The 26539-nt window shown below is 45.6% G+C and overlaps 2 protein-coding genes and 1 long non-coding RNA gene across 8 annotated transcripts in view; 2 read left to right on the top strand and 1 right to left on the bottom strand.

Annotated features, from left to right (window-relative positions):
• LOC147006482 (uncharacterized) overlaps nt 1–3186 on the top strand; it is a 32688-nt gene extending 29502 nt beyond the window's left edge. The window contains exon 12 of the mRNA XM_085868685.1: nt 112–3186. Coding sequence (XP_085724811.1) covers nt 112–3125 — 3014 coding nt within the window. The 3' untranslated portion in view covers nt 3126–3186. The remainder of the gene's footprint in view (nt 1–111) is intronic.
• A 3287-nt stretch (nt 3187–6473) lies between these two features.
• Nucleotides 6474–20157, top strand: LOC147006481 (uncharacterized). The gene is made up of 3 exons (XR_015054806.1): nt 6474–6569; nt 8538–8628; nt 20025–20157. It is a non-coding gene; the product is annotated as an uncharacterized LOC147006481 (long non-coding RNA).
• On the bottom strand, nt 8975–20292 carry LOC147006480 (uncharacterized). Of its 6 annotated transcripts, none has more exons than XM_085868677.1 (7): nt 20155–20292; nt 15300–15419; nt 15008–15196; nt 14791–14901; nt 14029–14187; nt 13752–13841; nt 8975–9466 (listed from the first exon to the last, which is right to left on the bottom strand). In XM_085868677.1, the coding sequence occupies exons 1-7, from the start codon at nt 20191–20193 to the stop codon at nt 9455–9457; spliced, it is 720 nt and encodes a 239-aa protein (XP_085724803.1). In that variant the 5' UTR covers nt 20194–20292; the 3' UTR covers nt 8975–9454. The 6 variants fall into 6 exon arrangements, with proteins under 6 accessions (XP_085724803.1, XP_085724799.1, XP_085724800.1 ...); XM_085868673.1 differs by lacking the exon at nt 8975–9466 and adding an exon at nt 11736–12536; XM_085868674.1 differs by lacking the exon at nt 8975–9466 and adding an exon at nt 11736–12536 and having other exon boundaries at nt 15008–15193.
• Nucleotides 20293–26539: the final 6247 nt, after the last annotated feature.

The raw sequence follows: 26539 nt of genomic DNA, 5'->3' as shown, positions 1-26539 counted from the left end.
TCCTGGAATTGAAATCGGGAGCATGACACGAAATGTGCACTTATCATAAAATATATTTAAATTAAGGAAATATCACTCCGTCTGATAATAATTTTGTTAACTCATTCACAGACTGCTATGACTCCACGGAGAGAAGAAGAAACACCGCGAGTGAGGATGCTGAGATCCCGGAAGTGAATGTTTTTGTGTTGCTGGAAGTGCAACATCATCACACATCGTGGTCACGTGGGGAGTCCCAACACAGCCCACATATGCACAATCAGCAGTCACGTGGGGGGTCCCAACACAGCCCACATATGCACAATCAGCGGTCACGTGGGGGGTCCCAACACAGGCCAGATCCACACAATCAGACGGCCATGCTGGTGACGAGTGATAGGTTATCCACAGTGATTCAGGGTGGTTCCACATCATGTGGGAATGGATCAGAGGCTCGAGAGAATGTGGATCTCCGATCTATGTTTCAAAGGTTCATAAGAAACAACTACCAGGAAGAGATCATCACTGTTCACTCATCCCGACGTATGATTGAATCAGTACCATTGGGATTCGCAACACATTACCCACGAGGAACACCTATACCTGTACAGTGGGAACTTGGGAAGTATGGTTCCACATCATGTGGGAATGGATCAGAGACTCGAGAGAATGTGGATCTCGGATCTATGTTTCGTACGTTCATAAGAAACAACGACCAGGAAGAGATCACTGTTCACTCATCCCGACGTATGATTGAATCAGTACCATTGAGATTCGCAACACATTACCCACGAGGAACACCTATACCTGTACAGTGGGAACTTGGGAAGTCTGGTTCCACATCATGTGGGAATGGATCAGAGACTCGAGAGAATGTGGATCTCGGATCAATGTTTCGTCCGTTCGTAAGAAACAACGACCAGGAAGAGATCATCACTGTTCACTCATCCCGACGTATGATTGAATCAGTACCATTGGGACTCGGAACACATTACCCACGAGGAACACCTATACCTGTACAGTGGGAACTTGGGAAGTCTGGTTCCACATCATGTGGGAATGGATCAGAGACTCTAGAGAATGTGGATCTCGGATCTATGTTTCGTACGTTCATAAGAAACAACGACCAGGAAGAGATCATCACTGTTCACTCATCCCGACGTATGATTGAATCAGTACCATTGGGACTCGGAACACATTACCCACGAGGAACACCTATACCTGTACAGTGGGAACTTGGGAAGTATGGTTCCACATCATGTGGGAATGGATCAGAGACTCGAGAGAATGTGGATCTCGGATCTATGTTTCGTACGTTCATAAGAAACAACGACCAGGAAGAGATCACTGTTCACTCATCCCGACGTATGATTGAATCAGTACCATTGAGATTCGGAACACATTACCCACGAGGAACACCTATACCTGTACAGTGGGAACTTGGGAAGTCTGGTTCCACATCATGTGGGAATGGATCAGAGACTCGAGAGAATGTGGATCTCGGATCTATGTTTCGTACGTTCATAAGAAACAACGACCAGGAAGAAATCATCACTATTCACTCATCCCGACGTGTGATTGAATCAGTACCATTGGGATTCGGAACACATTACCCACGAGGAACACCTATACCTGTACAGTGGGAACTTGGGAAGTCTGGTTCCACATCATGTGGGAATGGATCAGAGACTCTAGAGAATGTGGATCTCGGATCAATGTTTCGTCCGTTCGTAAGAAACAACGACCAGGAAGAGATCATCACTGTTCACTCATCCCGACGTATGATTGAATCAGTACCATTGGGACTCGGAACACATTACCCACGAGGAACACCTATACCTGTACAGTGGGAACTTGGGAAGTCTGGTTCCACATCATGTGGGAATGGATCAGAGACTCGAGAGAATGTGGATCTCGGATCAATGTTTCGTCCGTTCGTAAGAAACAACGACCAGGAAGAGATCATCACTGTTCACTCATCCCGACGTATGATTGAATCAGTACCATTGGGACTCGGAACACATTACCCACGAGGAACACCTATACCTGTACAGTGGGAACTTGGGAAGTCTGGTTCCACATCATGTGGGAATGGATCAGAGACTCGAGAGAATGTGGATCTCGGATCAATGTTTCGTCCGTTCGTAAGAAACAACGACCAGGAAGAGATCATCACTGTTCACTCATCCCGACGTATGATTGAATCAGTACCATTGGGACTCGGAACACATTACCCACGAGGAACACCTATACCTGTACAGTGGGAACTTGGGAAGTCTGGTTCCACATCATGTGGGAATGGATCAGAGACTCGAGAGAATGTGGATCTCGGATCTATGTTTCGTACGTTCATAAGAAACAACGACCAGGAAGAGATCATCACTGTTCACTCATTCCAACGTGTGATTGAATCAGTACCATTGGGATTCGGAACATATTACCCAAGAGGAACACCTATACCTGTACAGTGGGAACTTGGGAAGTCAGCCTGGAAGAATGTAAGGGGATCAAATGGATCAACTCAACACATCCGGAAAGATAAAACTTCTTCCGCAATACCAAAGCGACTTGAACATTCAGATCTTGAGAACCGTCTGGTATCACGAGTATTAAAGAATGTAACTCAACGAGGCAACACCTCTTCATCAGTTGAAAACTTCCCAAGAGAGTCTTTTCAAAACTTGTCAAAACGATCAGCGACAGGTTCACCTTGGAGATCTCGCATTCCCGTGAGGATACCAGGAGGGAAGATAAATCTTTCCAAAGATCCGTCCGCGAAAAGTTACCCAAGGAGATCCTATTTACCCGTGAGGATACCAAAGGGGGAGACAAATCTTTCCAAAGCTCTGTCCGCGAAAACTTCCCCAATGAGATCCCTTATACCCGTGAGGATACCAGGAGGGAAGATAAATCTTTCCAAAGATCCGTCCGCGAAAAGTTCCTCAAGGATATCCTATTTACCCGTGAGGATACCAAAGGGGGAGATAAATTTTTCCAAAGATCCGTCCGCGAAAACTTCCCCAAGGAGATCCTTTCTACCCGTGAGGATACCAAAGGGGGAGATAAATCTTTCCAAAGCTCTGTCCGCGAAAAGTTACCCAAGGAGATCCTATATACCCGTGAGGATACCAAAAGGGGGGAGATAAATCTTTCCAAAACTCGGTGCATGAAAAGTTCTCCAAGGAGACTTTATATACCTGTAAGCATACCAAGTGGACAAATAAATCATTCTGAAACTCCATCTGCAAAGAGCATCACAAAGAGATCTTGTGAACCCGTGATGACAAAAGGAAGGAAGATAAATAATTCCAAAACCCCCTCCACGAAAATCTCCCCAAAGAGATCTGGTGAACCTGTCACAATACCAAAGGAGTTGATTGATTTTGCCAAAACTCTCTCCATAAAAAGGCCCCGAAAGACATCTTGGAAACCTGTGATCATACCAAGGGAGTCGATGAATCTTTCCCAAAATCCCTCCACAAAAAGTCCCCCAAAAAGATCTTGTAAACCCGTGATGATACCAGAAGGGAAAATAAATCATTTCGAAACTGCCTCCGCAAAGAGGTTCCCAAAGACATCTTGTGAACCCATAACAACATCAGGAGGGAAGATAAATGTTTCTGATACTTCATCCGTGAAGAGCTCCACACAGGCCTCTTGTGAACCCGTGACGACACCAGGAAGGAAGATAAATAATTCCAAAACCTCCTCCACGAAAATCTCCCCAAAGAGATCTGGTGAACCTGTCACAATACCAAAGGAGTTGATTGATTTTGCCAAAACTCTCTCCATAAAAACGCCCCGAAAGACATCTTGGAAACCTGTGATCATACCAAGGGAGTCGATGAATCTTTCCCAAAATCCCTCCACAAAAAATCCCCCAAAAAGATCTTGTGAACCCGTGATGATACCAGAAGGGAAAATAAATCATTTCGAGACTGCCTCCGCAAAGAGGTTCCCAAAGACATCTTGTGAACCCATAACAACATCAGGAGGGAAGATAAATGTTTCTGATACTTCATCCGTGAAGAGCTCCACACAGGCCTCTTGTGAACCCGTGACGACACCAGGAAGGAAGATAAATAATTCCAAAACCCCCTCCACGAAAATCTCCCCAAAGAGATCTGGTGAACCTGTCACAATACCAAAGGAGTTGATTGATTTTGCCAAAACTCTCTCCATAAAAAGGCCCCGAAGGACATCTTGGAAACCTGTGATCATACCAAGGGAGTCGATGAATCTTTCCCAAAATCCCTCCACAAAAAGTCCCCCAAAAAGATCTTGTGAACCCGTGATGATACCAGAAGGGAAGATAAATCATTCCGAGACTGCCTCCGCAAAGAGGTTTCTAAAGACATCTTGTGAACCCATAACAACATCAGGAGGGAAGATAAATCGTTTCAAAAAACCCTCCCATTGATTTGATGGCTGCTGACCCTGCACTACAATCGTTTATCCGTTACTTTCCTGTCTCGTCTTCTTTCTCTGTTGTTTTCTGGATATTTATCTGAGGTCGCCTGCCTGCATCATGTTGGCCTTCAGAAAATTATCTCTTCAATATCAACCCCACGGTCCCCTCTCACATGTCTGACAATCCTTCCCCACTTTCCCAGGTGACTCCAGTGATGGATTCGACAGCTGTGAACCGTGCACTTCAATCCTTCATCCATTACTTTCCTGTCTCGTCCTCTTTCTCTGTTGTTTTCTGGATATTTATCTGAGGTCGCCTGCCTGCATCATGTTGGCCTTTAGAAAATTATCTCCTCAATATCAACCCCACAGTCCCCTCTCACATGTCTGACAATCCTTCCCCACTTTCCCAGGTGACTCCAGTGATGGATTCGACAGCTGTGAACCGTGCACTTCAATCCTTCATCCATTACTTTCCTGTCTCGTCCTCTTTCTCTGTTTTCTGGATATTTATCTGAGGTCGCCTGCCTGCATCATGTTGGCCTTTAGAGAATTATCTCCTCAATATCAACCTCACTGTCTTCTCTCACATGTCTGACAATCCTTCCCTACTTTCCCAGGTGACTCCAGTGATGGATTCGACAGCTGCTAACCGTGCACTACAATCCTTGATCCATTACTTTCCTGTCTCGTCCTCTTTCTCTGTTTTCTGGATATTTATCTGAGGTCGCCTGCCTGCATCATGGCGGCCATTAGGTAAATATCTCTTGAATGTGATCCCCTTCCCTCCTACCAAGCTTCACTCTACCTAGTCAGATTCTACTTCTTTTGTTCTAAAGGTTTTGGGTTGTGTTCCAGATTTTTCCACCTTGCCCTCCCTGAGATTTCCCAGTCATGGAGTTGTAGTTCAGTCAGCCGTCCTCCCACTCTGGTTCAGGACACAGCTCAAGCCGATGAAGCCTTTGTCGCTCCTGTGTGAAGCGGGACCATCGCCGTGAAATATAAAACACACAGGAAAGGGCGCTCTGTGCTGAGGCGCGGCGGTGATGGTCACGGTTAACCCTCGGCCAGGCAAAGATCCCGGAGGGTTAAACGGCACGGTAGGGTCTGCACAGCTGTTGTGTCCTTCACACGAGTATTGTGTGTCACCTGTTGGGGATGGTCACCCCACAGGTTGCGATTGAACCGGTCACCCTGGAATGCTGACTAATTCATGCAATTGGGAGCATGGACGTCGCCCTGGAAACATCCCAAGGATCAGCCTCGCTCACACTTTCGGAAAATGGTGAACTACAGGCATACAGCTTAATGTGCCAGAGAATTAGAGGATGTCCTTTTAAGTTGAAGTATTTGTCGGGTATCCGACTGAAAAGCTTTTCGTAAAATATCTGTTGTTGCTCTGAGTTTATGAACTTTAATTTAGCACAGTGTACTTCATTGTATCATAATTAAACTGTCATGGTGAATTTTGATGTGTGACATCATAACCATGTTGCACATAACTTTATTGCATTGCAAGTAAACAAGTTCCTTTTGCATTGCATTTGATATCATAAAAATGAATTAATTATTTTAATGAGGTAAATTCTTTAATTAATATTCTTGATAAAACATATATATAAATAAATATATATTTATATATTCATAGATGGTATTAAATAATGGAGGGACTGAATTTATATAAAAATACAATAAATAAATATTTATAAAATACATTACATACGAGAAGGGCACCATGTCGTTCCCTCTTTGGCAGATGGTGAGCCGAACCACCTGGGAATCCCTGGGATCCGAAAAGAAAGGTGAGTCCGAGCGACACGTTTACATTTCACCTGCTTGGCCAGGTTGAACCACGTGATGTACTTGCTCATTTACCTAACCTGGAGAAGAGTCTTAATCCCAAAGGACTGAGAGAACACCCGGCGTCACCAGTCAATGTTGAAGGAGAGCATCTGTGCACTCGGGGAGGAATTCCAGTTGCCTCGTGTTGAGTGTTGACCCGAGGTGTTGGGGTGCAGTTAAATAAATAATTAGATCCCATAATCGGTTTTTATTTGAAACTTCTTCTTCTTCTTCTTCTGTAACGGCCACAATTATTCCAACATTTTTGGCGGTTGGCCAGTGGAAGCTTGGCCCAAGTCTTTCAGGAACTGGCTGGCCAAGCCTGACGTTCCATGAAGGTGAGGACAGGGATTTGTAATTTGTTTGGGGTGCTGGCGATAACTCGCCTACTCTTCGCAAACGGCATCGTGGGTGTCTTTACCATCCACCAACGAATGTCGGCAGACAGGACGCCCAGTTTAATATCCATCTGAGAGACAGCACACACGTAGATGAATCACCCTGGTTGTGAAACACCGGGGTGGCAGTTTATAGCTGTGTCGGGATTCGAACCCTGGCTTCCTCAAGGCCATCCTGCCAGCTCGGATAACATAATGTGTGTTTGGTTGAATTAGACACAAAGAAAGAATAAATTCAGTGGTGGTATGAATTGCCCAAAAGGAAGAAATAATGATGTGGCGGTCCTTCCTAAGTTGTGGTGACCAAAACTGCCCACAATCTTCTGGATGACGAAATTCCTGCACAATGTTAAAACCACATTTTCATTTATAATTAATTCTCCTCCAATACAACTTGAAACCTTGTTATCTTTACCTGCAGCTAATGCTGTGACATGTTCTTTCTTTGGGTGGTGGATCGACCTCAGAGTGTAATTGAACACTTCACCTCCAAGATGTCTCAGTGTGGAATTGAAGCACAACAAACATATTTCACCTCCATTCTTACCCCTCTTCGTTCTACCCACAGTCATGAAGTTCACTCTTTCATTCCTCTTTTTTCCCGCCTTTGGAACAAACTCCCACACTCTCTTCAATCCCACTCTTCCCTCCAGGTCTTCAAAACAGCTGTTCACCTCCACCTCTTATCTTCCCCATCCAAAACCACGATGTTTTTTTTCCCTCCCTAATTCACCCCAAACCCACTTCCTTCAAATTCCCTGCTTTCCTTCCTGAAAGTCCCTGTGGTACCATATTGTTTACCCCGTGTGTGTGTGTGTGTGTGTGTGTGTGTGTGTGTGTGTGTGTGTGTGTGTGTGTGTGTGTGTGTGTGTGTGTGTGTGTGTGTGTGTGTGTGTGTGTGTGTGTGTGAAAATCGATGTCGCTGCTACTGTGTGCGAGTCGTGAAACTTGGTAAAATAAATAATTTGTCAATTATAAATTAATTACACGAGAGATCAAAACGATATCGGGATGGTCTTGACATATCAATCGTTATGGTACCATCCCTACCTTGGATAAATACCTTTTGCTACGACCACCCCTACCTGCTTATTCATTAATTTAAATGCTTTTTATACCTGTTCAAGTTGAGGTGAGAAACTGAATTCTCATCTTACAAATGGAAAAAGGGAATTGGACTTCAGATATAATTAATAATTTATATTCGTCTATAAATAACTATAATCAGATGAAAGTTCCAAATTAAATTGAACTTATATCCAGGTGATGTGAAGAACTTCCTACAAGAGGAACAACAAACACAGTTATGGGATTAAAGATATCCCAAAGTTTGAGAAACAAAATGGGATTCCAATTCATGTTTACAATCTATACTCATAAAAGGCAATGTGTGTGTGTGTGTGTGTGTGTGTGTGTGTGTGTGTGTGTGTGTGTGTGTGTGTGTGTGTGTGTGTGTGTGTGTGTGTGTGTGTGTTTGAGTGTATTCCTGTGAATGTGTGTTTGAGTGTATTCCTGTGGTTGTGTGTGTGTTTTCGTGTGTTCATATGGTTGTATATATGTGTTTGTGTGCACACGTGTGTTTCAGTGTGTCCATATGGTTTTGTATATGTGTTTGTGTGTATAAATGCGTGTGTTTGTGTGTATAAATGCGTGTGTTTGTGTGTGTGTATCCACCTCCATTTTGTTTGAGAAACAAACATTTTGTTTGTTTGTTTTGATATCCGAAAGTTTGAGAAACAAAATGGGATTGTCGTTCATGTTTACAATCTTTCCTCATATAAAGCAATGTGTGTGTGTGTGTGTGTGTGTGTGTGTGTGTGTGTGTGTGTGTGTGTGTGTGTGTGTGTGTGTGTGTGTGTGTGTTTGTTTGAGTGTATTCCTGTGATTTATTGTAGTATACATTCCCAGGGATGTTTTGAAGATCACAGTGAGGTTCTTCTTCATCACTCCAGTTTCTCCAGCCATCAATGGCACAATATCGACACTCTTCAACTTCCAGGTTATTTTGACTTCATTTTTCAGATCCCGGTATTTGGTCATTTCCCTGATAACACGGTATTCACACTGAAGTCGCTGGGTGCTCGCACCTCTGTTGTATGTTCGTGTGTATTTTTTGATGACGAGAAAAACTTGATGAAGAAACAAATGCCTTGTTTCAAATAGAACACTGGTAGGGTTTATCCCCAGTATAGGTTTATGTAAATTTGATGATTGAGAAAATGCCATGTTACACACAGAACACTTGTAGGGTTCAGCCCCAGAATGTAGTCGTATATGTTTATGTAAATTTGATGATTGAGGAAACGCCTTGTTACACACAGAACACTTGTAGTTCAGCCCCAGAATGAAGTCGTATATGTTTATGTAAATTTGATGATTGAGGAAACGCCTTGTGACACACAGAACACTTGTAGGGTTTATCCCTGGAATGTTTTTTGGTGATAATTCAAAGCTGAGGAAGAATAAAAGCCCTTTTAAGCACATAGAACACTTGGAGGGTTTATTCCCCGTATGTCTTCCTTCATGTTAATGTAAAGTTGATAAATCAGCAAATGCCTTGTCACACACAGAACACTTGTGGGGTTTATCCCCCGTATGTCTCCGTTCATGTTGATGTAAATTTGATGATTGAGTAAATACTTTGTTACACACAGAACACTTGTAAAGTTTCTGGCTTCCTTGAATCTGCTTGATCACCTTTAAACAACTGTTGTGGTTGTTGGAAGAGACGCTGCTCGATTTGTCATTGTCCTGAGAAGAAGGCATTTGCTGATTGAAATGATCTTCTTGGTCGAACTGAGCAGAGTTGGTAAAAGAAACGATTTTCATTTCTTTATCTGTAAAGACAATGAAACACAAAACTAACTGGAAAGCATCGGAAAATGCATCATCAGAACCCCCACAGACCCCCTCAGACCCAGATTTTTTCTCATTGAGGCGACAAACTTTGGTAAATGACGGCTGATCAAGGTTTTGGTCAAGTTTCATTGAAATTGTGTGTGTAGTTTCGGAGAAGAAAGCAAATACATTGGGGGGCAAGCCACCTGTAAACCCCTTCTTAGGTCCCATCAGACCTTGATTTTTGCCGTGAACAGACTTTGGTACATCCCAGGTGATGAAGGTTGTGGTTAAGTTTCATTAAAATCGTGTGGGTACTTTCAAAAAAAATAAATTGCAAAAAATTGGGGACACTAATTACAGAAACAACCCCGATAACAGGAATAGGCCTTCCCCTATCCCACAGGACCATCGGGGGAGGATCAACAAGAGAAGGTAATCAGAGATTGCAGTCCCTCAACAGGACTTACTTTATGTGGTGTTTGTAAGCTGGTGTGTTCCATCATGAAAACAATTCAATTGGTAATTATTCGTAATTAAGATGTTCCAACCTATAATTGGAATGTAATTTATAGTCATACTTTCCAGAAGCAAGTAATCAAGAGACAAACGTTCCAATTCCACATGAACCACCAATAGATTGACTCACATTTCAAATGTATGTAAATGATAGACATACTCAGGATCCAATGGTAATTTATAGACGGACTCATTTCAATAGTATGTAATTAATAGACCTACCCACATTTCAATAGTGTTGTTGTGGCCACGGGTGTGTGGCCAAACCCTACAAGACACCAGCTTGTCACTCAGGGGGATTCATCCCTGGTTGTCCTCGGTTGAGCCGGACCTGGGGCCACTGCTCACAATTGACGTTGTGGTACAGTGGGTTGTTTTAAAACCATGAACGCCACCCAGTTAATCACGAGTTCCAGTGTCTACCGTCTAATTATTCCGTTTAACTGGAGGTCACGTGGTTACCTGAGCGGGGAGTATGCCCTCGACAAAGCACCAATGTTATCTCGATTAGATTTTAATGAGGGCGGCCGAGCGTTTTAACCGCTGGTGCGTGCCGACGATTTTTGGTCAAATCTGTAGTAAGTACCTCCCAGTCTATCTCGGTTTTGACAATGCTAGACCAATGGAAGGAAAGGACAAACACGGATAGGTTGGAAATCGACAAATGATTTGTTAATAATAAAATAAATAAATAAAAAGAACTTTTTATTTTCTGAGGTAAATAAAGAATAAATGTAAAAGCAAAATCAATCAAAATGCCAGGAAAGAGACAAAGAGCAGATGCTTATCGGGGGTTGACTTACAGCTAAACACAGACCGGGGTACCCAACAGATCAATGGGTGGGGGGGGAGGGGGGAGAGAAGAATCGTCTCACTCACCAGAGAATAGTCGTCCATGAAGTGAAAACGTCCTGAAATGTGTGCGTGCGTGTCACGTCCTTCGTTCTTGCTCGCTTGTCTTCTTCCTCCCTAGCTTTCTTTCGCCCCGCTTTCTTCCTCAGAACGGACCTCCAATTAGTTTTATATCTGTGGGCCATCACGGCGGGCGCAGTCCGCCCCAAGCTCACCCCGCCCCGCTTGCGCACGGTTACCATGACGACCCGTACGCTCCAAAAAAAGGCGGGCGTCGGAGCTCGCGAAAGAAATGTGTGTAGATGTGTCCGTCGTAAAGAAAAAATCTTCCCACAATTGAGGGGATCTATTCTTTTGGGAATAAAATTTAATTTCGGACATGTCGCTTGTCGTAATTTGGAGGAAACGGGGCGGTGGGGGGGGGGTTCGCTCCGTATACCCCTGATCCGAATCAGTTAATTTCTCTATGGAGAAAGAGGGGCTCGAATCCCACTCCTGACACCAAATGTTGCGGGGCCGCGACCACGACCGCCAGATGGAGCTGCAAGTCGGCCCCACCGATCGCCCGGAATGTATAGGTCGTCGCCCCAGATAAGTCCGGAACCGACAGGTCCTCTATCGGACCGAAATTCGCCAATGGATAGACCACGTGGGGTAGGGTCGATTGCCAATTTCAATTTACCTAAATACCCACGTGGTCCAACTACCGGGGAAATTCACCCTCGACGGAACTCGTACGAAAACGAGCCGCTAAGCACGCTCATTCTGTGTGCGATTCCGAGCGGTTTAATCGCCAGGAACAGTCGGTCCAAATGTCCCCTTAGGGCCGTAATAGCTTTGACTAATTCTCAATCACGCGTCATGTCGAACCAATAAAAGAAACACAAAACAAGCTGATACATTTAACAATCGGATATTTATTCAACAATAATGGGGGGGATAAGGGGAGCATGAAAGAAGCAGAATTAAACCGAATATCAGACAATGCATGTATGTACAGGCACAAGCACTTAACAGTTTACTACTTTGAGGATGGGCCCACGGACACACACACACACACGAAGTGGTGGCTGACGCCTTTATTTCGGCCTTCAGCTCGGAGGATAGTGGAGCTGAGACCAGGGTCTATTTTGGACCTGTCCGCCTCGTGCGTCTTCAGGATAACTGGGTTCGGCACCCGTCCCGACCACCAAAACCTCGACTCCGTTCACTCCGGAGACGATACGCAACCCTTCTGGCTCCGGCGGCGGATGGTCTTTCAGGAGGAGGAGGAGGTGGAGGAGGAGAAGGAGGAGGAGGAGGAAGAAGACGTTCCAGACGGCAGCGGCAAGACCAGTCTAGGACTTCGGAGCGCTCCCGCAACACGAGCGCTCCAGCACGGTGAGCGCTCCAGCAAGATCAGCGCTCCTTCCTCGCTTCTCACCGGCTGGCTCCAGGCTGGCTCGCTGCCCTCTGCTCACTCCTACTCACTCACTCCCTGGCTGGCTCCTTTTCTTCCTTTTATGCGCTCTGGCGCGCTCCCCCTCCCCCTCCTAAGCCCGCGGAGAATCTCAGGACGGGGGATCGTTGTTGTTCTGTGCAGCCTTTTTCTAACTGTCATTCTTGTTTACGTCTCAGAATCTCGGGGCGGGAGGTGGTCGTCCTCCGCTGCAGCATTGTTCTTCTCTTGAAATAATTCCGATAAAACTCCGAGTGCATCTACATTGATTTACCCACGAGACAAGGGAAGGGGAGCCATCTATAAAACACACCGAAATAACTGAGCTTAAGGTCCTGAATGTTGAGTGTGATCATGGTTTCCAGAGTCGCAACAATACTACTTCCTGCAGTGCAATATTGTCCAAATAATGCTTCAGTGGGTGCAGCAACACAGTCTGTTCCAACACTGCTTTTATACAGACAGTGGGTTTGTAACTAATCAACAAAAGTTGGGATACCTGCAGGAATTGTTTGCATCAACTTTCAAGGCTTAATTTACCACCATTGATGCAGAACAGCTGCAGTTACGAACCCATTACTTGTTCCCTGAAAAGGGCCTTTTTTAACAACTCTGAAATTTACATTATTTTTCAGTTTTTGGTAACCTAAACTTTTTTTTAACCTCTGGCAGTTTACTGCTTAGCTTTGTACCATTTCAGGTTATTCACTGGACTTGAACTGCTTAAATTTCAGGAAAAAAAAAACTGGAAAAATGAGGGTGTTCTAAAAATGTTGACCAGGAGTGTACCACACTTCATTGTCATACTCCGCATGAATAAGATGCTGTCAACACACACACACACACACACACACACACACACACACACACACACACGGAGGGATCGAGGCCCTCACCTGTTGCTCCAATGACATCTTGTAACAGTTCTGCCGCTCACCTTTCTCTTGCAGGAGCTCTATGCACAGCCGGTTGACCAGAAGACGTTCAATTTAATACATATAACAATTCATCATTTTATGGCCTGGCAGGATAACCGAGAACCCACCTGCCAACGAGGTCCACCAAAAGATCCAGAGTCCTTCCCTCTCAGGCTCTGAGTTGACAGATCATCATCAGTCCCATCCAGTGATTTTTTCCATCCTCCCCCCACATTGTTTCAGATTGCGATGATTCCTTCTCTCTTCACTCTCATCATCCGATTCATTCATCACCTTCCCATCCGAGTGTTGTCCCACAGCCAGTGCCGTGCCTCATAACACCATGTAACCTCACTGTGTTTGTCCAGGAAGTACATTCTGTTAAATGTGTAAAAATGATTTATTTGACGTTCTGGATCATGACATTCTGGTTTCCCTGTACCCTATCACTCCGGTCCCCATGGCCCCTCTGGGCAAGCATGCGATCTCCAGCTCCCTCAGGTGAGTCACTGAGTGTAAAATAAGAAAATATTTAATAATTAAACTGAAGTTCCTCACCTGTTCTTTCGTTCTCTCAGCGTTTTCAGTGAGCATTTTAACATTATTGCGTTCTTCCTCGAGCTCGGCCTCCAGTTCCAGGATTCGGTTCTACAAGAGCAAAACAACAAGCATGACATATCAAGGTGAGAAAAAAAACAAAGGAACCTGCTGCTTGTTCAACAGGAAAGGGATGGCACTTTGAGTAATTGAACACTGAAGGAACAGTTCCATTGAATGAATCAATACCATGTGATGAAAAGCACGGGACCGTTGTAAAACCATTCGACGTGCACACCTCAAGCTGCTTCTGCTGACACGGGATATCCTTCTTGACGGGACTCGACACCAGGTGAAACTCCAAGTTCAGGTTACGGCACACCGGCCTTATTTTCTCCACCAAAGCTTCCACTCGAAGAGTCTGCTCTTCATGGAGAATCAGCTCGACTCGCTTCAGCTGTGTGAAAGGCAATATACTGCACAAGGTAACAACACCTGCACAGGCCTGCAGTACATACCCTCCCCATGATAGGCAACACTCTTTCCATCCACAACCCCTTTGTCTGTCAGGACCGAAGGTCTTTGTTCATCATGATTTTCATTAATTAATAAAAAAAAAATTGGAATCTTTGCATGTAAATCTGGTGGTTCCAGGTTGAAATTCCATGTACTGTGTCGATTAGTCCAGTCTTCTTGTCCTTGCAATTCCCAAAGGACGATATCAACGTCATTTTATGTCTTCGTCCCACGTGTAATCTGCAATAATAAACAAAACATCTCCACAAGATCTAGTGGATGGAAGAGTGACCATCGTGGCATTGTAAAGAGGTTAGGAAAGCATGGAAGGATAGAGTGACGTGGTGATCCCTTGCCTTGTGTTGCATCATTCTTACAACTGCGTAAACAAATGCAGTCTCCTTCCCTGACACACTTAAGCTGACAGCACAATTGCAGACACCCTTAATAAATAAATAAAATCAGTGGTCTACCTCTCCCACTGTTCACCCAGTTGGAAGCTTTTAAAAGCGAAACAAGGTCACCAGAAGCTGCATGGACGTACATTGTGATGAAGTTCCTCGGCAAACTTCATGGATAATTTCAGGGCCTTTTTGGTTTCCCTGCAGTTGCTGCAGAAAGATGGTGTCACACTGACTGCTCCCTCAGATTTCCTCTTGTGATCGCAAAAACAAAGGAACCAAGTTACAGGCTAATTATCATGATAGATGTGTTGATATTTGGTAACTACTTCACTGGTGAGTGCAGCTGGGAGCACTCACCGGGATCTGAAACCTCTGTCGGTGCCGGTTCTGCACGTGTTTGAGCAACCAATCACACATCTTGTGATTGCGCTGTTTAAGTTCCTTTATTCGATCCATGTTGGCAGCTAGGTCCAGGATCTGTTGGGTTTCCCTGCAGTGGCGGAAGAAAGGTGGCGTGACGCAGACTGCTCCATCAGATGTCCTCTTCTGGTCGCAAAAACAAAGGAACCGAGTTAAATGGTAATTATCATGATATATGTATTGACAGTCGGCAACTACTTCACTGGTGTGTGCAGCTGGAAGCACTCACCTGGCTCTCAAGTCTGCCTTGAACCCTTTTCTGTTGTTGTTTGAGCAACCATTTGTGTTGTTCAAGTTCCTTTGTTCCATACATGTCAGCAGCTTGGTCTGTACTTCCTCGGCCACTGAACTAACACACACACACATACACACACACACACACACACACACACACACACACACACACACACACACACACACACACACACACACACACACACACACACACCATATCTCAGTCAATCCAGGTGTTCCTGCAGATACAAGGTTCGTCGGCATTTCCATAACAGACATCTTCTTCATCACTGTTGAATCCGGATCCGGATACGAGAATTTTTTTTTTTTTAAGTGATTCTTCACCATTGAGAGATCGGGCCAAATGATCTCCAGCAGGACATTTCATTCATGTGTTGGGCCCGGTATGTTATGGTGGATCAGGCATTGCATGGCGGAGGTATATATATATATATATATATATATATATATATATATATATATATATATATATATATATATATATATATATATATATATATATATATATATATATATTGTTGCGGTTCTACAAAACCACATGCCTCTCAGGCAATGGCACCCAACATAGAGTGAATCTCCAGGCAGTTATTTCATTAGTCTTCGTGTAGTTAGCCCTCTCATGTCCAGTTGGTTTTGTGGGACGAAGTGCGTTGCGTGGGTCTCGTAGTTAGGTCTTATAAATATCTCTGATTCATACCCCAACTCTAACCCTGTCCTTTTAGCCATAGTACATAACAAGCATGCAAGCACACACGCCATTCAATGGATAATTGTTTACAAGCACACCACGATGCCTCCCGTGAATCGGCATCATCCACATCCCCGCTGCACACCACACAACCCGCACACGGGAACCGCGCGTCATTGTTTAATTCAAATCTGCGTGCCAATTCCCAACCGGAATCTCACCTTACTCCTGCAAGGAGTAACCTTACACCTCGCTCACCAAATCGCAACACTTTGACCACAAACGTCTCCCACACCCCCTCGTATCAAGACATCGCTACAATTCACCACTCTATTTTGAGGAGCACCGAGCGGCGTTGGATTGTCCTCGGCACTGCGCGATGCACGACCACGCAACAGACGTTAATAGCTCGACCGCATATCACCGGGGACGTCCCGGGTGAGCGTCCAGAATTGATACAGCCCTCATCCAGTTGCCAGACCACGGCAAGACCGGGGGCAACGAGGAGGGGTCATGAGAAGGGCGATCCAGGAGTTTGGTTCGGGTCCCGGGTGTGCATTTTGGCTCGTGAAGGAGTCCGTGGGTGAGGGAGAAAGTCCGCTGCCACGCGACATTCAGACTGCGCTCGGTGCACATTCATGGCCGGGGTGCCGGCTTGGGGAGCATGCTCCATGTTAAGTCAGGATCTCCGAGCCGTTCCAGAGCTGGATGGCATCTGAGCCGATTTCCCATCCCTGGGAGCCTGGCAGGGCATGGCTATGGCTGCTGTGGACTAATAGAGGAGCAGGATTTGGGCCAGAGTGCGTTGCTTTCCGGTCTTCACCCCACCCTTCACTCAGGGGTAGCACGGAGCTGTTGGAGACACTTCTTCAGAACATTAATTTTGTGCGATTGCCATCCAGAACACGCTTCTTCTTCTTCGAGAACGTGATCCGAGGCGACTGCCATCCTTCGAGACTCCCTGCCGTGCCGTCGACATCTCACCTCCCCAACGCAGCCAGACGGACCAGTGTGGAGCACACGTTGCCACGAGCCCCGGCGAATAAATAGGCCTCAGATAACACGCCATATCACGAGGTGGGAACGCTCTGGTGGAGCGTCCCACGGAGGTACACTCTACACATACAGACCTTTACACAGCTAGGTTGGGGATCATTCTTATCACGCATCTATTCTCCTCTCTCTCTCTCTCTCTCTCTCTCTCTCTCTCTCTCTCTCTCTCTCTCTCTCTCTCTCTCTCTCTCTCTCTCTCTCTCTCCACTCCTCCATCCCGTCTTCTACAAGGAAGAACGTTACTGACTCGCAATCCCATTTTCCTCTGGCACGACACCGCACCCCTCACGTCACCTGCATAGCACCTCCTCACTCCAACACCATGGACACCAGTATCTTTCCAACTGCCCCTCCCGAAGCGTCCTGGGTCGCGTTGGTCAGCCAACTGCGCCAGGTATTTGGAGGGCGTTCAACTTCACCTTTCTCTTTCTTTCTTGGCTCTCTAACTTTCTGTGTGTGTGTGTGTGTGTGTGTGTGTGTGTGTGTGTGTGTGTGTGTGTGTGTGTGTGTGTGTGTGTGTGTGTGTGTGTGTGTGTGTGTGTGTGTGTGTGTGTGAGAGAGAGAGAGAGAGAGAGAGAGAGAGAGAGAGAGAGAGAGAGAGAGAGAGAGAGAGAGAGAGAGAGAGAGAGAGAGAGAGAGAGATATGGCGCCTGTCTTCAAGTAAGGAAGATTGTCGAAGATAGTCAGGATAATCCTGTTCTGTGTCCTCTTTTGTAAGTTCCCTTTTGCCGCACCCCACAAATTCCTTGCTCTCCCCTGCTGTACATTAAAATAAATCCCATTCTCTGTGCCACATACTTTTCCTCGCTTGATTGTAAATAAAGCTTTTGTATTGAAATGTTCCCAGCTCGTTTTCCTGTTTTCTTCCATTGGTCCAGCATGGCTCGCACCCTCGTTTAGCCGGGACGTTATTCCCCAACGATCTGTTTCCTCGCCGGTACGTGCTTGGCAGTTCCGCTCGGCTGCATCTGATCTGGTAAGGTGATCCGGTTTGAGCAAGTGCGTACCGAGGGCGTGTTCCCTGGTGATTAGATCGCATGATCTTTAGGCAAACGGTATTAATTTGACGGAGGACCCCAAGTCACGTGGTTGAGTTATTGGCCTCCAAGGTCGGTTAAGCGACCCGCCACGTCACGGAATTATCCGTGTGCGACGGCCTACAATTCCACGAAGTCTGGTGGGAACCGAGACAGCTCCCCCCCCCCTAGTGGTCTTCTCACCCCACCCCCGGCCCGCAACAATATATTGCTTTAGCCCGATCTCTCAATGGTGAAGAATCACTTAAAAAATTATCGGATCCGAATCCAAATTCAGATCTTCACCAAAATCTAATCAATTCTTCCTTGTCACACACCGAACCTGCCCAGCAAATTTCATCCGGATCTGTCCACAACTTTTTGAGATATCCTGTACACAAACAGACCAACAGACAGACAAGCCGGTAGGCGACGATGGGTCGCCGAGCATGGAAACTATAAGATACAGAGCAAAATGGATGTCATATCGCGGATAGGGAATCACCTTAAGATTATGCATATCAAATCTCATCCAGTTCCATCTCCTGATAACTACTCGGTATCCATTTGAATGAAAAGTACCGAAAATGCGGTTTGAAATCGGAAATCCCCAAAGTTCGAGGGGGTGCTGTGGGTGAACAAAGATATAAATCGAAAATCCGGCTCGATCGTTTGTGCACAATGTATTCCAGACGATTCGTGTGAATTTTCATGACCATCCGACCATAACACTAGGAGGAGTAGCATTTGGCGCCAAGTCACCTCCAGCTCTCGCACATTATCGATTTTTGCACTAATTGACCTTTGACCCCTGACCGAAGCGAAATCGGTCAATATGTCCTGAGGCAAAGTTGTAGTACTCACTGAGTACCATGAACCTGCAAAGTTTCATTCGTATCGACGCACTCACCTGGTCGCTCGGGGGCCTTCAATTTTTGCCAATTTTCGCGCATACCCCATTTGTAGGGGGCGCTGCGCGTAAAATATTCCATGTATCACAAAAACCGGAATATATTTGATAGAGCATCACCTGTAGATCATTCGTGCCAAATTTCATAACCCTACGTGGGATAATGGCTTTCGGAATTGATTTCGCGTGAACGGTACCGATTTTGAAGGTTTTTCGGTTGTTGCTGGGGAACCAAAGCGTCCCTAGCAACCATCACAATTTCAAAAGCACTTGGTCATAAGATGTACCAACCACCCGAGTTTGGTCAAAATCCGCCCACGTTTACGACCAATTATGCTGATGACAAACGAACAAACAGACAGAATTACTGACAATAAGGGTCACCTATTTCGGTGACCCAACAAAAGGGGTGAAAACATAATCTCCTTCACCTTCGGTGGTGGAGGTAATGAGAATGGCACATCATGGTCCTCCTACTATTACTTTCCAATTGGTCACTGTCCTTGACAACAATACAAGTTTTCATTACGGACTCCAGGTGGAGAAAATAGGACCACACGTCCTGAAGCTCACCTGGATCAGGAGCAACAGTCATTCAACCTCCCCCCATCCCCTCCCCATAGGCCCCCTAAGACCCTGATTTTTTTTTTAATGCTGTGAATAAACTTTAGAACATCACGGGTGAACATCACATTTTGAGATGTTTACTAGTTAAAGAGTTGTATTGTACAAAAGTAATCATCACTCACTGTCCCTCCCTCATCATGTCTCTACAATGCCACCTCCTCTCCTCACTCATCCATATCAGCATCACCACCCCCCCCTCTCACTCTCCCACCCCACTCCCTCCCCTATATTACCCACTTCTCCCCGACTGTCAATGCTTCTTTCACCCTCCCCTCCCCCACCCCCTCCACGTTCCAATCGACACCTTCCCCCACATTATCCTCACCTCTCCAACCCCCCCAATCACTCTCACCTTTTATGTCTTAATTTAACTCCCCACTCCCCCCTCCCCCCGTGTGTTCACAGTTCCACAACACACAAGGACCTTTAACACAGGAGGCCATTGGGCCTGTCAAGTCTACGCAACACCCGACGACCATTAACCCCGACACGTCGGCCCGACCTCACCCCCCGCACAGTGATAAGTGGTGTTCACCGTTTTCCGCGCTTTGTTCCCCGTAACCTCCTCGGACATCGTTCATCCACACGAGGAGGGCCTGAAGAGGAGTCTCACACGTTCGACTCGTTCAACGTCTTCTTCCATTCAAACACGTGCTTCTTCTTCTTCTTTTTATCCTTCTTCTTCTTCTTCTCCCTATGCATGTTGTTGTTGTTTTACGTCTTTAAATTTTTTGTAAAGTTATTTTTGGTTTTAAAAGTTTGTAAAGTTCATATTGTGTGGAATTAAATGTGATTAAAATTATTTTATTGTTAAATACGTGAAGCTTGTGGCTGGGCGTGGCTTAAAAAAGGAAGGGGATCGCTTGGTGACGTCACGCATTCGAAACGTTCCGAATGAAGGTCCAAGTCGTTTTGGAATCGAACCCAGACTCAGCAACCACCCCACGTGTTTATACTTATAGTGGTGCTGGAATCGAACCCAGACTCAGCAACCACCCCACGTGTTTATACTTACTTGTGCCTGCCCGTAGGTGCGTGCCCGCAGGTGCGGACCCGTAGGTGCGTGCCCCTAGGTGCGTGCCCGTATGTGCGGGCCCATAGGTGCAGCTTCGTTCATTCACTCTCGTAAACGACGACTGGATTGGGGCATTATTTCAATGAGATCGGAACAACCGTATCATAAATGGCCATAACTTGGGAAACACCTGGGAAACATACTCAGGTCCCCAGCGTCAATTGTGACGTCATATCAAACGAAGAAGAATAATTGTGACGTCAATCGCGGGGGGGGGGACATTAATTGTTACATCATTCGTGACGTCATAGCACCGTGTCCTATCAATGGTTGACTTTGGTCATTGGTTGGGATTAATTAATAATTTGAACAATTAATTCAAACCTTGGGAAAACACAGCTTTCAAACCTTGGGAAACAGCTGAAACGGATGAAGAACGATAACAAACCTTGACAAGTCTGAAGACGACGATGGTTCACGAGCGGTATTTGACGATGTAGATTGTTTCAGAAGTCAAGGATGAGACAATGTGATAATTTTTGACCAAGTTATAAAAATGACCAACATGATGTGGTACGAGTGACAGGTTATTCGCTGCAAAATGTCGAAAACCCGGTTTCGTTCAACAACTTTCAAAATTTGACCTTTGCATAACCTTTAAAGGTCACAAAACAATGTGGACATTAAAATAAGGAAACAGAATATGTGCTATAGCTTATTGGAGTTAGTTCGTCGAAGAAGGTCGAAAACCCGGTTCGATTCCCACAACTTTGAAAATTTGACCTTTGTGATCTTTAAAGGTCAAAGGTCAAGGATTATGACCTTTGGTGCAAAACTTCCTCTGGAACATTCCAGGAACAATATAACGTCATATTGGCGATATGGCATTTCGCACTCATCGGATTATCCATACTTTGATGAACAACCTGGCTCGCTTGATGAACAAAAAGTAAAAACAAATTTGAAGGGGGTGCCACGGGCAAGGTGTTCGAGATAGAGCAAAATGGTTTCAAGACTTTAGGTGGGGAATGACCTCAAGATTATGCATTAAAAATATTGTCATCCTCGCTCTCAAAGTTTGGGCAGTCGGATGATTTTTATGTCAAAATCGCAATTTTCTAAGTTCGTGACCTTGTGACCTTGACCTTGGGAGGAAAATGAAAAATCAAGCTCCGTGGGGCTATGCACCACGTGGGGCTATGCACCACGTGGGGCCACCACGTGGGGCTATCCGTGGGGCTATGCAGGTGCCATTGGGCTAACCAAATACTGAAACCCCTGCCAGATTCGACAAAACCCCTCGGAGAAGATGCAAATTGAAATCGGCTTCCCCCTAAAAACACGTGGGCGGACCATGCCCATTTTCAGGAAAACACAACTCGATCATGATATAAACCTCCTCCCAAAATTTCATCAGGATCGGATCAAAACCCACGGAGCTGTGCTCGGGACAGACAGACAGACAGACAGACATACAGACAGACAGACACACAACAATAACGAATATAGTGGTCATTTTCGTGAAAATTTTTCGTGAAAATATTTTTTCGTGAACCAAAAAGGCACATTTTTCCCAGTGTCAATTGTCCCCAGTGTTAATTGTGACGTCATAGCAAACGAAGAAGAAGAATTGTGACGTCAATCGTGCAAAAAATTAATAAATAAACATTAATTGTGACATCATTCGTGATGTCATAGCACCATGTATTGTTATTGGTTGACAGATAAATGGCCGTAACTTGGGAACCGCTTATCCGATTAATATCAAACCTTGAAAAGGCACATCCGCGGGTCCTCAGCAATATTCCTGGCAAGTTTCAATCAGATCGGATCGTCAATCGTGCAAAAAATAAAATAAACAAACATTGTTTGTGACGTCATTCGTGACGTCAAAGCACCGTCTCTTGTCATTGGTCGACAGATAAATGGCCATAACTTGGGAACCGCTCGTCCGATTGATATCAAACCTTGAAAAGGCACATCCGCGGGTCCACAGCAATATTCCTGGCAAGTTTCAATCAGATCGGATCGGTGGTCGTCGAGAAACTGTGGTCGCATACATACACACACACACACACACACACACACACACACACACACACACACACAGATTGGTGGAATTATAGATAGATAGTGGTGCTGGATTGGAACCGAGACTCAGCACCCACCCCACGTGTTTATACTTATAGTGATGCAGAAATCGAACCCAGGCTCAGCAACCCACCCCACGTGTTTATACTTATAGTGGTGCTGGAATCGAACCCAGACTCAGCAACCCACCCCACGTGTTTATACTTATAGTGGTGCTGGAATCGAACCCAGACTCAGCAACCCACCCCACGTGTTTATACTTATAGTGATGCAGGAATCGAACCCAGACTCAGCACCCACCCCACGTGTTTATACTTATAGTGATGCAGGAATCGAACCCAGACTCAGCACCCACCCCACGTGTTTATACTTATAGTGATGCAGGAATCGAACCCAGACTCAGCACCCACCCCACGTGTTTATACTTATAGTGATGCAGGAATCGAACCCAGACTCAGCACCCACCCCACGTGTTTATACTTATAGCATAGACTCGTATAGACTCATGAGGGAGCACAGCTGATGTGTGATCAGAAAATCAACCCCCCCCCCCGCCAATCAGCGCGAGCCAGGCTGGATGGCTGTCACATCCAATCAGTAGGCACGTTTGGGGTCTGGGCCCCCCTGCGAAAAGTATTAAAAACTCCAAGCACGAGCTGCCCTGTTTAAGTCTTTTAAAAATTTGTACCAACTTACTGGTATCAGGGGCACTGTGACAGAGCCACACTTCCAGAAAATGATGAAACTTCCAGAAAAACAACAACAACACCTGCTAGAACTTTTAGGATTGAAGGACATGTGAATTGAATTGATGGTAAAAGAACCGGATAATTTCCAAATGAGAGAAAGAGAGAGAGAGAGAGAGAGAGAGAGAGAGAGAGAGAGAGAGAGAGAGAGAGAGAGAGAGAGAGATAGAGAGAGAGAGAGAGAGAGAGAGAGAGATAGAGAGAGAGAGAGAGAGAGAGAGAGAGAGAGAGAGAGAGAGAGAGAGAGAGAGAGAGAGAGAGAGAGAGAGAGAGAGAGAGAGAGAGAGAGAGACAGAGAGAGAGAGAGAGAGAGAGAGAGAGAGAGAGAGAGAGAGAGAGAGAGAGAGAGAGAGAGAGAGAGAGAGAGAGAGAGAGAGAGAGAGAGAGAGAGAGAGAGAGAGAGAGAGAGAGAGAGAGAGAGAGAGAGAGAGAGAGAGAGAGAGAGAGAGAGAGACAGCTGGGCTGTTCAGATAGTTGAGGCATAAAACTGTACGTGCACTCAGGGTAGACAAGGAGGTCGATGTGTGAGGAATCTGTTAGGGGGTAGAGCATCACCTGTGGTCAGGCTAGTCTCGTCCCGCTTACAGGGGAATTTGTGCATTGCGTTCCTCCAAGCCCGTCCCTCGGAGCACTGCACTGAGAGCGGAGGGTGGTGGGTTCTTCATAGAGGACTCCAAAGTGAAGGCCCGCTGGGCCGGTTACTGAGAGCGGATGAACCAGGCTGACCCACCTGCTGTTGAGTTGGATGTCAGAGGTATCACGATTCTTATTGCTCTCCCTCCAATCATTTGTGGAAACGCAGGCTGCGGTGAATGGGATAATGCTCCAGGGATCTGTGGCATCCCTGTTGAACTTCTCAAGGCTGGTGGAAATGCTGCACTCCTATCGTAGCATGCAGTTCTGTGCTCTGCCTGGAACACAGGCATCATCCCAACTGACTGGAAGAGGGGCCTTGTTGTCCTCTGAAAAGGGAAGGGTGATCGCCAGGATTGCAACAACTACTGAGGGGTGATGCTGCTCTCAGTGCTGGGCAAGGTCATTGCTCGGATAATTCTTGATGGGGTTCGCCACGATCTGCTTGATTACCAGCATCCAGAGCAGTCAGGATTTACACCAATGAGGTCAACGATTGACCGTCTTCTTGCTCTTCGGGTCCTCACAGAACGCAGACGACTTTCGGCAGGGGCTGCTTGCAGCCTATGTTGATCTCTACAAAGCATTTGATTCAGTGAATAGGGATGCCCTCTATAGAATTCTCGGTCTTTGTCGGGTGCCACCAAAAGGAATCAATCTGTTTTCTGAACAATACTCTAGTACTGAGAGTGCTGTGAGATGTGGTGATGCCACCTCTGACATTTCCAGTTGTTGCTGCAGTTTATCATAGGTGTGTACAAGCCCCCACACTTTTCAGCATTCGTAATGACTGGATTCTGGGGAGGATTTCGGAGAGAGATCAATCTGCGGTGCATCGTACGGGAATGTCAAGATGTCTGACGTTGATTTCGCACATGATGCAGTCATCTTTGTGGAGACACTGGATATTCTTATGGGGGCACTCGAGGTACTGAATGAGGAGTCAGAGGCTCTGGGATTACTGGTTTCCTGGGTCACAACTAAGATCCAGGCTTTCAATGGCATCTTGAATGCTGCTATCTTGTCTGTACCTGTTTGTGGTGAGGATGTTGAGGTCATTGAGACATTCACTTACCTTGGCAGTGATATTCATGCCTCCGCATGTTGTGAGCCAGAGGTGAATAGACGTCTGGGTCGGGCCTGGGGAGTCATGGATTCACTGCATCATGGGGTGTGGCACTGTCGGTACCAATGCACAAGGACGAAAGTCTGAGTCTTTAAGTCCTTTGTGCTTCCAGTCTTGTTCTATGGATGTCAGATTGGACTCTGACCAAGGATCTGAGATGGAGATTTAACTTCTTCAGTACCAGGTCTCTTTGGAGAATCCTTGGCTATTGCTGGTCAGACTTTGCGTCCAACAAGCGGATGCTGAGAGAGACTCAAATGAGATTTGTTACCTGCATAGTCCGTGAGCATCAGCTGCTGCTGTCTGGACATGTGGCTCATTTTCCTGATGCTGATGCTGCTCACCAGATTCTCTCAGCAAGAGAGCCTCGTGAGTGGAGGCCAACGGGCCGACCACATTCCTCGGGACCGGCATCTCAATAATATGGGAATGGGCTATAATAAGGTATCTACCTGGGGGATGGCCAGACAGATGTCCCTGGAATACCAGCGGAATGTGGACGCAGCGACGCGCTGCTCCGGTGCATGCTGCCATACCTGATCTGACTGTTGTCTGATGCCCAGATTCAATTTGGAATATTTGGCAAGAACAAAGTGTTATGCAAAAGGCATCTTATTGATTGGCCTATCGAGTATTTCCGTCTTCAAATCCAAAACGAAACCTCCGTTCTGATTTTGCACTGCAGAGGCTATTAAAATGTAATCCTTGAGTTAGAACACCTTCGTTCAAGACCTATTGGTAATTTAATTTTTCTATGTGATGTAAAACTTCAGTTATAATTATCAGATGACTTTATTCAGCTATCATATATCGGTTAAGGTTCGTAATTATCACACCTGTATCCTTCAATACCTTTTGACATGCAAGGTGCATGATCCAAACTTCTAACTTTAGCTTCTTTCCTTCTAACATAACTGCCTTCTTACCTTACGAACCTCCATGTGAGATTCTTTCATAAAATCATGGGGAGGGGGGAGGATCTTCAAACGATAGCAAGTTTATTCGTACTGTATCCTCTTTGTTCTCAATAACTTATTGATCGATTGGTCTATCTAGCGTGACATCCGTGATGACGTTGTGGGTTATACAAATGAGACACTTGCTCATGCATACTCCCATTCTTGGTTTGCGGTGTCACATTATCTGACATTTGGGAAGAAACCAAACTTCTGTTTTCTTTTGTGACCATCTCATACTGTCTTTTAAAACGGTTCAATGCTTTGTTTTTTTTTTAGTTTTTTCTTTCCTCCCACTTGGTAAGTGGGAGGAAAGTATGTTTTTTTTTTCCTTGTATGTTTTAGTACCAAGC

Source organism: Eptatretus burgeri, unplaced genomic scaffold (genome assembly GCF_056783735.1).
Source record: "Eptatretus burgeri isolate ZD-2024b unplaced genomic scaffold, Ebu_testis_v1 Ebu_testis_scaffold_3170, whole genome shotgun sequence".
NCBI lineage: Eukaryota > Metazoa > Chordata > Myxini > Myxiniformes > Myxinidae > Eptatretus > Eptatretus burgeri.
Note: the sequence above shows the minus strand (reverse complement) of the source record. Positions and strands in the feature narration are given on the sequence as shown.